General features: G+C 34.7%; 2 protein-coding genes across 3 annotated transcripts in view; one reads left to right on the plus strand and one right to left on the minus strand.

The window, feature by feature from the left end:
- The window catches only part of LOC117121657, a 13,597-nt gene extending 12,963 nt beyond the window's left edge, over positions 1 to 634 (minus strand). Inside the window, exon 1 of the mRNA XM_033266901.1 lies at positions 229 to 634. Within this exon, the coding sequence (XP_033122792.1) occupies positions 229 to 316 (88 nt within the window). The 5' untranslated portion in view covers positions 317 to 634. The remainder of the gene's footprint in view (positions 1 to 228) is intronic.
- The window catches only part of LOC117121658, a 27,732-nt gene extending 16,297 nt beyond the window's left edge, over positions 1 to 11,435 (plus strand). For both annotated transcript variants that reach the window (XM_033266903.1, XM_033266902.1), the window contains exons 2-4: positions 7,429 to 7,612; positions 7,929 to 8,039; positions 10,309 to 11,435. In XM_033266903.1, the coding sequence (XP_033122794.1) occupies positions 7,451 to 7,612; positions 7,929 to 8,039; positions 10,309 to 10,380 (345 nt within the window). In that variant the 5' untranslated portion in view covers positions 7,429 to 7,450 and the 3' untranslated portion in view covers positions 10,381 to 11,435. The remainder of the gene's footprint in view (positions 1 to 7,428; positions 7,613 to 7,928; positions 8,040 to 10,308) is intronic.
- The last annotated feature ends 450 nt before the right edge of the window (positions 11,436 to 11,885 follow it).

Raw genomic sequence — 11,885 nt, forward strand, 5'->3', positions numbered from 1 at the left:
GTCTATATATATATATATATATATATATATATATATATATATATATATATATATTTATTTATTTATATATATATTATTCATTTATCATTACGATTTATAAAAAATTAATTTTATTATTATAATCCATCAAGCGAAACGTATCGGCTCTATTACATATATAGTTTATAAATCACATAAATCACGTGAATAATGTACTATTTTGCATTAATTTAGTATCGTTTTCGTTACCTTCCTTCACAGTGGGCCTAGTAGATCCCATAGCCGAGTTCAAGCACACGCTGACGAGAAGGATGAGCAGTGTAGTATCCTTAGTCATCCTGCTGTCCACAATAATTATCCAAGTCACAATAGAGTTATAATCGAGCTAATGCCGCCACAATAGTGAGTGTTCCTCTGACTCTGCAGTGTGCCCCGCGACAAGAGCGATTGATTGTGATATAGTGACACAATAGGCTTGCGACTGACTGTGTTCCAAACTACTTCGAACGATCTGATTGGTGGTTAGAATTACTACAAAACAAGAGCTATGACTGGTCGGAAGTAGGCCTACTTAGGAAAGTGTTCGTACGCAGAGCTTTACTCACGAGATAGGCGGAGCCATGTCTTTGGTGGGCGGGGTATTAACATTTCAGACAGCGGTACAGTAATGTTATTATTTTTTTTTTATAAAGCTAGTCAATGAAATTTACAACGCCACAAGTTGATTAATTTATTTTCGTCAAGCTGAATAGTTTCTCAGGCGCATAAGGCTTAAAATTATTCAACAACAACTATTTATACAGTAATTTAATTTCTTTTTAATGGCATCATTAACAAGAATAAGTGCAAGTTATTAACATGCATGTTGGTGATGGTGTGCAGTAATTATGATCTGTTATGTTCTATATTTAAGGTTAGAGTTGAAACTCTACGGGTCTTTCATACCAATAGGTGGATTCAAGCCCCCCACCCCCTAAATTTTTCGAAATAAAAAAAAATTGAGAAAAAAAGAAAATTCTACTCAAATTTTGAGTCTAAGAGTCTCATTTCCTGCCACATAGGTTAATCATACAATTTCTTACCTCAGCCCCAACCATGGTGGGGCTGATGTAGTATAGACCCTCAATCTGTAAAAGTCCCTCTTTGGGCCACCTCTGTTTCAAGATCTGCCACAGATACCAGCTAAGCTTTAGACTTCCATCCTAATCATAACCTGTTAATTGAAGTACTGTACACCTCGGGCTCTAACCCGATAGTGTCGACTAACGCCCTTTGCTCTTGAATAGTTACCAGCGTGTCAGTAGGTGGGCCTATTACTTTAATGTCATACTTAGACCTACCTCATCATACTGCATTGTTCTCATACAGTAAGGTATTAAAGGTATATACACAATCTGGACTGTAATAACCAACCAAAATCTGGATTCAAGATGTATGAAATAAGAAAATACCGATTTATCATCGTAAAACGCTTAATGGCGATGTACCACATTGTTGACCCAGTTTTTAATATATATTTTTTGTTATTTTCCAAAAAAAATAGCTTATAAACATACGGTAGCGCTTATGTACGCTGTAAAGTTTTTTTCCTTATATAATATTCGTCGGACTTTGATCCAAATAACATCCATGTTTTTACAATATAAAAGTATGTAACTCCTGGTGATTTTCTTATAGTTTAACTTGAAACTATGAAACAGGCTGGAACCCAGAGAAATACATTTATAGGATTATAGGATGCGCGTGCATTCTCACACATCGTATGTTTCTGTAACTTTATTGGTCACGTATTTAAACAAAAATTATGCATAATTAATTGGTCAGATAATGAGACAAATAGATACGGTATTTATACAATCAACCAACTCTTGACATTATAGGATGCGCGCGCGACTCAAACATTTACATCCTCCATTATGATTTTTCTGCAACTTTAATTTATCACGTTTTATAACAAGAACCTAGGTATTTGTAGTATGCAAAACTAATTGGTCAGATAATCAGATAATAAATAGATAATTATACACAGTCAAACCAATTAAAGTTAAACTACCGATTGGACGTGACAATACAATCCGAAAACATTAGAAAGGAGACCAGTATTCAAAGATGTTCGACTTTTAAGACATTCTTAGATAAAGCGACGACGGCGTATAATCGACATGTACTGGTTAAGATGACCACGCAAGTATATAATAAAACCAAAATGTTCTCCTGTGTTATGACTATAAAAAAAAACCGGTGTGAAACGGCACGGTATTTCACTTTGGTATTACAGATGGTGAGCGTCGAGTGAAACCAAGTCCAGAGGTTTCAGTGGTTCAAACTTTAAGGTCGCCTGATGAAGCCATGGGATATTGATGAAATTAGGCTGGTGTTGAATTAGCAACACAACAAGAAATCATTCCCGGGAAGCGGAGAGGTTGCGCTTGCTTGATTGATTCTGTTTCCATGACCGACTTATAACCTGCAGGGATAAGGCGCTATATAAGCAACTAAAATTATTATTATTAATAGGCTTATAATTATTAAAACATGTTCTACAATTTTCAAATCATAGACTCGCACTTCACTCAATGCATGAGTGGTTTTACAGGCTCTTTTTATGGTATATTAGTGTCGATTTACCAATTTTATTAACACTTTACCAGGCACGGTAACGGGTTGATGACATTTGATTGTTTGATATTTACGGAGGTGTATTATTAGACCTATAGAATCTGGTAGGCCTATAGGCCCATTGGTATTTATAAAGCCTCGGTACGGTACTGTACTACGGTACCGATTTTGTCCAGTATAACAGTTCATATAGCGTAAAATTGAATTTTACACAGACTGGACGGATTTTTGGATAACCCCAAACTTTCCATTTGATGGATTACCCCTAGAATTGTAATAATTGTATATTATTTGTTTTAGACGTCTTTTTACAGAATATGCACACCACACCGATACCCAGACAAAATGACCCAGGGCCAGTTATAACGAATACTCTTGAGCTCAGGTCCAAAATTAGGCCTACCAGGGGAAATATTCATAAACCAAAGCACAATAATACGCAAGAGATATTGTGTGCGTACTACAGATCCGATATTGTATTTTCATCTGTTTCTCTTCAAACCATATCTGACAATATGAACAAAGCAGTCAATTAAATAGTGTATACCCATGTAAATGTCGAGTACATAGCCTAATTGTTTCAATGTAGGCCTATGTTTATTTTTATAGCGCAGCTGGAAACCTTAATTCACACCGTCAAATTCTTAGGCCATGCCTAACTAACCATGGAGTAATAGACTTCGTGATTAAAACTGGAAAAATAGAAAATGAACTTAAGGGGCACCCTTCATCTGCCAGGTGACAGGAGCTGGTACGGGTTCGACATTGATCGACGATGCCCTTCGGCGGGCTGCCAGACCTTAATATCTGTGGTTTTGATTTATATAATAATATTGCAATACGGTGTCAGTTGTAATGACCTGTGAATTTATAAGCACGTGTCGTGAATTATGGGTGATCCCTTCTCAGAAGGAGGACGTGGTGTAATCCCGAGAACTCATGGATTTAGACAGTGAGGAGAGCTCATATTTGGCAAAAGTCTGAATCCCGATGCAGTAGCAAATGTGCTAATGATTACCAACGAATGCAGGCCTAATTCTATGGTAAACGAAGTATTTATGTATTGAGAGCTTAAATTCTGTAGGCACATTTCTTTATATACTGTAACCCTTCCTGCATTGTGATGTTGTTCTCCATCTAGTTTATCATACAAGTACAACTACCCATTCATTCCCCCATCTATAACCGCGCTATGTTTTCAAGTTCCATAGCGATACTGTTTCCAGCATATTGTTATATAGTGTTCAGATAAACACCAAAGAATAACCTTTGATAAATTTAATGTTGATGCTGCAAACAAACTGTTTTGATAGTAAACATTATTACAGGCGATTCTGTAAATTTGGATTGCGATATTTGTGCCATGTGTCTTGGTATGTCAACCTCCTTGACCTTGTGTTTAGTTAGCTCGAAGTATAGACCCTAGTAGTAATCTAAAATATTATTTTATATAGAATGCCCCATGGCTTTATATTAACCGTCAGGCCATCTTCGCAATATACGGTTGCGTAGATACTTCCTCTGCTAGTGTCTTTTTTCTTCGTCAACTTGTAGGCCTATATAATAATCGAGTGTTTGTGAATAGTCAGGACCTTATTCAAAGACAATGTATTTACGGTACTGTAGTTTCAAAGTCGTTTGTATGTTATACATTGAATATATCCTAAATAAATATTTTGCAAATAGAAAAAAAGCGAAAGCGCGAATTTATGCCCGTTGTGTGTCCGCATATAATATTAATAATATCCACCATGTGTAGGCCTACCAGGAATGAACGTTAGGTCTTCAACCTTGGAGGAATAAGTTGAGACATACAACTTTCGATTATTTTCCGTATGGTTAAGATTATCGATGGTAGGCCTAATTATTAATATGATGATAAATTTTGTAGTGTTTGTTATAATGTGGGGGGGGGGGGGTTTGATGCTTTTATTGAGCGGCAATATGACCACTAAAGTATAATACCCCGTTGTTAAATATGTCTTTCCCACCATACCGTGTACTTTATATAAATATAACTCTTAGATAGTATCACCACGTCACGCATTGCATTATATTGCCACAATGAACTATCTATCCTACATGTTTATAGCCCTACACAAAGAGACAATCGGGTACAGTATCTAAGCATTTATGTTTACAATAACACTTTTCTTTTCTTCCCAGTTTTACAAATTCTTATTATACTTTTATCTTGTAATTTGTAGGCCTTGTGCCCAGGCGGCTCGTTATCAGTAAATTCATCTCGATTTTATTAGCGTTCTCAGGCCAGTTGCCGGAACTATTTTAGCTGGCATTACAGGAAACCCCTATTTTATACAACCAAGGGAATCGACATTCTAGCTCTTTTAAGCCAGCCTCTGTCCAGATTATCAAATTTTATTTAACAAAAATATGTGACATGACTAAATATGGTTATGATGACATCACATGCCCATATATAGGCACATCATTACTATTATAATGGGCCTAGGCTACAACAGTATTTTGTCAAATAAAATCTGATAATCTGGACAGAGCTGAACGTATAATTAATATCCAGACACCACAGCAATAGGCCTAATATAATAATACATACACCACCACCCCCCCCCCCCCCCCTAAAAAAAAAAGGAAAAATGCAACGTTGCTCATTTACGATTCAAACCGATGCACCGTTAATAATAACAGTTACTGTAAAACAGAATAAATGTATAAACACGAAAAATAGTTTATTTACAATTTTAAAGATCAAATTATTGAATAAAAACTTCCTGTATCTGGATTAGTTGCGTACCGTTAGTTATTTTGTTGTTGTTGTTTTTTTGTTTTTTTGTTTTTTTTTGTTTTTTTTTTTGCAGTGAACGAATCTGCTGGTATACTATACGTTATACAAAAACGCATAAGTACAAAACAGTCTTATAAACAAAATCAGTTAACTTATACAAACTTATTGGCTTACGTGCTTTTCAGTGTGACTGTTTATTAGTCAACGTGATCTGAAAAATATAATCGAATTTTCAAATCGATCGGTGACTTCTTTAATTACAAGATTCAAATTAGACATTAGGCCTATATCAATTACACTTCAATGCTTTGATGAACATCAGGTGCGAAATGATATTGATTAATGATTGAATGGCGTCATATTCCGGTATATTATTGTCATGTTAGCTTGTATTGAGTATGATATTATTCTCATATCAATAAGTTGTGATCGACGTACCTGTCAATCATACACTGATCGTTTTCGATTTTTTGTTACTTTTAAGTTGTTGGACCTCCTGTGAAGAGTATTGAACGGTTGCTAATACTCCGCAACGGAGGAATATTGTAGCATTATGGTTTAATCATGGAGAAAATAATGGTTTAATGTTGTTTGTATTTTATTCCTTATTTCATTTATAATTTCTTAGTAGGCTTAGGAAGGCTTATAATAAATTACAACGTTACTGTAATGGCTCAACCCTAAATGGAAATAATTTTTTTGCTGTTCTATCAGCAATCCTCCGTCGTTTTACATTGGAGTCGTCGTTTTTCATATATTATATAAGTTATACTCTGACTTTGTTCTCCATTACAGTATTTTGATATTTGACAAAATATATGTGGGATATGATATACTCTGTCGGCATCTCGCACGAGGATCTTCTACAATCCATACCTCGGTGTGGCTTCGTTTATTAGGCGTACGTGTACAGTTAGCCTGAGGCTGTGTCTACAATCGAAGGATCCTTGCGTGGTCAAGTGTAAGGCTGACGACCTGAGTGTCCGGAGTGTGACACTTTAGGATCCAATACAATTCTTCCCATCAAAGGTCCGTAAAAAGCGGGGACTTATATTTTTATAATTCGTCCTAACCACATTTTCAGGCGAACAACCCCCTCATACCTCCACTGATAAATCAATTTTCCTTCCTATTGCAAAAAGTATCAATATGATTTTGAAATTAGCATCATGATCATTATACCATTACCACAATGTTATAATTCTCACTAATATACTGACCGCCATGAGTATTAAATTAAAGTATAGCTAGCTATTTTTTGCGTCATCAACAGGTCCCTCTCAATCTGTACTATAGTGTGTAGGTCACTGGCCTTTAGAAAGATGGGTCACTGCGATTTGATTCCCATCACTCATCACCCATTGTCAACATCATCAACGACTTCGGTCTTCCCCGCCGGCTATCTTTTTTCATCTTGGCATTAACACAAATAATTTATCGATCAAAACTCGAATTCTGATATCGCCCAATGAATTTTAAGAGAATTTATGTAAACCTTTTAACCGGGTCTCATCTGTCGTCTGCTTGATATGACACAACTTGTCAAAGTCAAAATTACTTCCAGATTTCGCGAGAATCATCTTCAATACCCATGTAACCTGGATGACCATGGGTCGTCTGCAGTTATGACACTGTACAGTATGTTATATTTGGAACGACATTTGGGCCTTATAAGCAATTCGTATACACACTCAGTTGAGTGTGGTAAAGGATTGGAGACCTAAGTAATGTCTGATTATCAGTGATAATCTTATGATGGCCTGTTCATACGTGACCAACTGCAGGCATTTAATATTTTATATTGTCTCTGAAAAATAATCAAGTGATAAATTTCTGGGGTTAAAAGGTGAATTATTCTACTTGAATGATATCAGGTGTTGTGTTGTGCGGTATTCTTGAGCGTTTTAATGTTGAATTATTGTAACAAAAAATGATGTTTTATGAGGAGATTCATTTCATCCCGAAGCGAAAACTCCAAAATAATAATAATAAGCCTCGACTGAAGATTTGACATAAACGAATCGCATCCTATCTTTTCACACATGACCCCTTTATTTTTATAGCTAAAAAGTTAGACGTGATACCATGGGGAAAGCTAAGCAGAGGGACCAGCCAGGAAAGTTGAAGATAGGAACCAGTAAAGGGAAAGGAACAGGACCGACAATGAAAGTCTTCAAAGTATCTAATCATAAAGTAGTGAAATCGCAACAGATGAAAGCAAAGTCAGTTTCAACTAATTTAAAAAGGGTAAGGTACAGTAGAGCATTGGGAGAGGGGTCTCGGAAACACTCACGTCATGGCGGCCTAAATCTGCATTCACATCGGATCCGCGTTTCCGATGCGCTGAACGCCAGCGTCCCCTACACACTGATCCGATTTTATTGGCTCAGAAGGCTTTCCTATCCGAAAATTCGGATTTGGTGTGAATGGAGCTTAACGCACCAGCATTTACTTTAAAGGTATATATTCGGCCTATTCAAATTTTAATCAATTATTTTATATAATTTGATATACAACGCTAAACATAAAATTTAACGGTAGTATACCGGTATATCATTTCCAGTTAAATCTACAGAACAAAGCCCAAGTGAAAAGCAACAATGATAAATTTGTCCAACTCCAACAACAAACTGCGCAGACGAAGAAACAAGAGCCACATAGCGCAAAACCAAAGGTAAGGCTAATGTATAGACAAAAAAACAACATTACATTATGTGATAAAAGCCTCTTAATATTTTCACGATATTCATTAAAATAATGTTCTATATAACGATGTTGGACTTTGTTTATTGTACAGTATATTTATTAAAATATGTAGAGACTTATTCGATGCTGCTTGCAATTGAGAGAGCTGAATATCCCAAGATGAAAAATAGCTAGTGCAGAACCGACGTAAACGGAAATGTCAACACTTGTTAATTAAAACTAAGGATATCTGATTATGCGATCTAGGTCAAAAATTTTCAAGTACTAAGATTGTTGTTGTCTTGTCCATTATTTTCCAATCATGTTTTATTTTATTGTTAATTTTTTTTTCTCTTTCGTTAGAATTTCACCCACCTTTATTTCTTTCTCTTTTTGTTACTATTCTATTTTTTTTCTGCCATCAAAGACATAGGAATATATATATATCTGTCTCTTATACACATCTAGATGTGTATAAGAGACAGGTACTATAGTGTGTATCTAAATGATATATATTTTGAAATACACCCTTTACACACATACACGTATCACACTCATTATAGTCTACACATCCTCAATTTCTTAATATTTTTTTTCTTTCTTTCTCTTATGTACAAAACAAAGAGATTTATTTTATTGTAAATTTATTAGGCCTAAGAATGCTGATATGTAGGTCAAATGCATATGTTTCCCTACATTAGTAAAAAAAACCAGGGAACAGTTCCTGTAAAACGTACACTGTAGTAAAATATTGAATCGTTTGATATTATGTACTCAACTCGGTGAGATAAGTAGACCTCACTCATCATATTGAAACGTATCATAAGATATTATGTACAGGTAATGCTATTTTTGTGTTAACATGGGAGTATTCTCCTCTCGATAGAAGCTGAGTGGTATTAGCTTTCTGTTTATTTCTGCGCGGATTAGGAGATCGTTTTCCAACTCGTTGATAGGGCCTACTTGTGACAACAAATCTTTTCCCAGTCTCCGTTGTCTGTCAAACCACGTTATATCCAGTTCCGCACACTCAAACCCGGTAATTTGGGCTTAAGTCAATAAATACTTAAAAGACGAAGTGAATGGCGGTTTTAACGATTCAAGTAACCGAAAGAATTTTTAAATAAACAACAATTTTAATTGGCCACTTATGCGAGAATTATTGAACATAGGCTTATTGTTTTATATGTAGTTCTGCTGGGAACAACTTAACAATCGTAAGTCGTCATAATAATTAAATATTTCTTTGGTAATTAATTCGACAGAAGAATACCGTAGAAGTGTTTTAAATTTTTCGGTTGGAATCGACCGAATAGCGAGAATTATTTAACATAGGCTTATTGTTTTGTATGTAGTGCTGCTGGGAACAACTTAACAATCGTAAGTCGTCATAATAATTAACGATTTCTTTGATAATTCGACAGAAGAATAGCAGTGTTTGAAATTTTTCGGATGGAATCGACCGAATGCTTCGGAACCTACGTGACGAGGGTGGTATCATTCGTGCTCAAAAACTGTAAAGCGGACTACCGTAGTAGCAAATGTGCGACAGTAAATCACACGGTTCAAACCAAGTTATGTTTACCCCGACAATCGTGTTGCCAATCGGTATAAATCCATCTCCTTATCATTCAATCATACTGTCCATTTTTTACATGATTTATAAAGCTCATAACTTCTGCTTGGATTGTCGGCATTCGGATGACACAGAATATTGTCGGGATGTTCAGAAGTATGCAGAACAATCTATTTCTTGTGTGACGAATAATGTGCAGGTCTTTGATGCTACAGTATTATACTTTTTAAATTTACGACCTCCGATGAAGGATGAATGCTTTTTCGCGTTTTACAAAGTCTAAGCCATGCAACCAAATTTGAAATCGGCAAAATATTGTTAAATAAATAATCAATGATGAATAAACTGAATGATTATTATCTATTTTAAAGTACAGTAATTCTTTTATTGTAAGTTTAATTCCAAACAATATTTGAAAACTTGCTTGGTTTCAACAACACTATTAAAATCATTGACTTAATATGCCCATATCCCTTTTTCGATTATATGAAGTTATATAGGCCTACATAATTATTACCACACTTGTGTTTTTCTCATTTGTTTTGTTGTCCCAGGTCTAAGCTCGAGTACAGTATTTGTGTAGCCACTTCAGTGGTTGGTTGATTGACTTCCCCATCCCTCCTATTTCCCCTTCCTTTTATGGCTATCATGATTGCTATTATTATCTTTAATTTATTTTTAGAATCCAATTATTGATGAACTAACGCAATCTGTGAACATGGAAGAAGCAGTAGAAGGATTTGCAAAGTTGTGAAATGAGTGATTTGTTGGATGGTTGCAGTGGACAAACGGATTGCGTAGCATTGCTCTTAAATCGTGTTCATTTAAATTTCACTAACATTCAAATGGAAGATGAACTAATTAAAATCAATTGGGAGTATTCTTGAACGATATCCAATAATCGAAAATAAACTCAGGGACGCAGTAAAACGTTAGAAAATTGCTTTATGTGTGGTGTACATTTAATGCAACAGTTAAACAATAATATGCGTTTCAATATTTCAAAATACTCTTTGATTTGCATTATGCGATTCCATATTTTAAGTTGAAGAATACAATGAGGCATCGTATGATGGATGTAAAATATGAAGAGTAATTTATCAAGTAGTTTCTTGGTATGAGCAATTGACAAATCTCATTTTATTTAGTTAAGAATTTTATTTTATATTTTTGTTGCTTTTTGGTCACAATATATTATTTTGTTTACGTTTAGATGCATCGTTCGGTTACGTGTGACACTGTTTTAAAAGTTTTACCCAATAAATATTGTATTATACAGTGTTAGTATAATACAAAGTGAAACTAATGATATCACTGAAGTGATAGTAAAGTTTTAATTAGGTAGAAGTTTGGTTTGCATCAACTGTCTTCACTGAAGCAGGGGTGGATATGAATGTTTTACATTTAGGCCTACGAGCAATCTACTTTGGATGAATAAATATTACTTAGATCTACCCCTTCCCTATTTAGCCAAAAATATCTTGGCATCGAGTTTTACAAGGGGAAGGCTCAGTTTTGGGATATATGTTGATGGGTGATGTGGAGGAGGGTGGACTTGCCACGTAGTTAGCTTCAATTTTATACAATTTTTAGAGATATAGCTAAGGTAACAATTACTTTTAAAATAGTAGGGGTGAGGGCGTTGTCAGCTGGTCTTTTCTTGAATCTGCCCCTGACTACCTCCATACCATCCCTAATTTGTTTTTAGCATTCACTTATTATGAAAGACAAAGGAAATTCAACCAATACATTTTAAAGTCTGTTCATATATTTGGTTTATTTCATAAATACCAGAATTCATAATTTGTACATACGGTATATTTGGTACTACTGTATATATATTGTCAACACTGTACAAAATATAACTATAAATACATCTCGCCTACATATTATACTGCACACATTCTGAAATGGTGAGCTGTTCATAATTTCCTCTTTTTAATTATGCAATTAATTCGTCTACTGCTATTCAACTCTACTCATTTCCTTCCTTTGTAAATACGATAATGACCATCAGATTAGTAATTATCTAAATAACCAAGATAATTAATAAACTGTACTAGTATTATTATTATTATTATTAAGTAGTACAGTATAATAATAATAATAATATTATTATTATTATAAAGATAATATGATAAATAGTATAACGGTAGTAATTATGCAGTTTGTTGCATCTGCTCAGGGTTAAAACTGCGCAGAAATTCTTGTACAGTTTTAAAACCACACAGTTTCAATGGACTAAATTACATACAGTAT

Source organism: Anneissia japonica, unplaced genomic scaffold, assembly GCF_011630105.1.
Source record: "Anneissia japonica isolate Jap-2015-1 unplaced genomic scaffold, ASM1163010v1 scaffold287709_len1912824_cov184, whole genome shotgun sequence".
Classification (NCBI taxonomy): Eukaryota; Metazoa; Echinodermata; class Crinoidea; order Comatulida; family Comatulidae; genus Anneissia; species Anneissia japonica.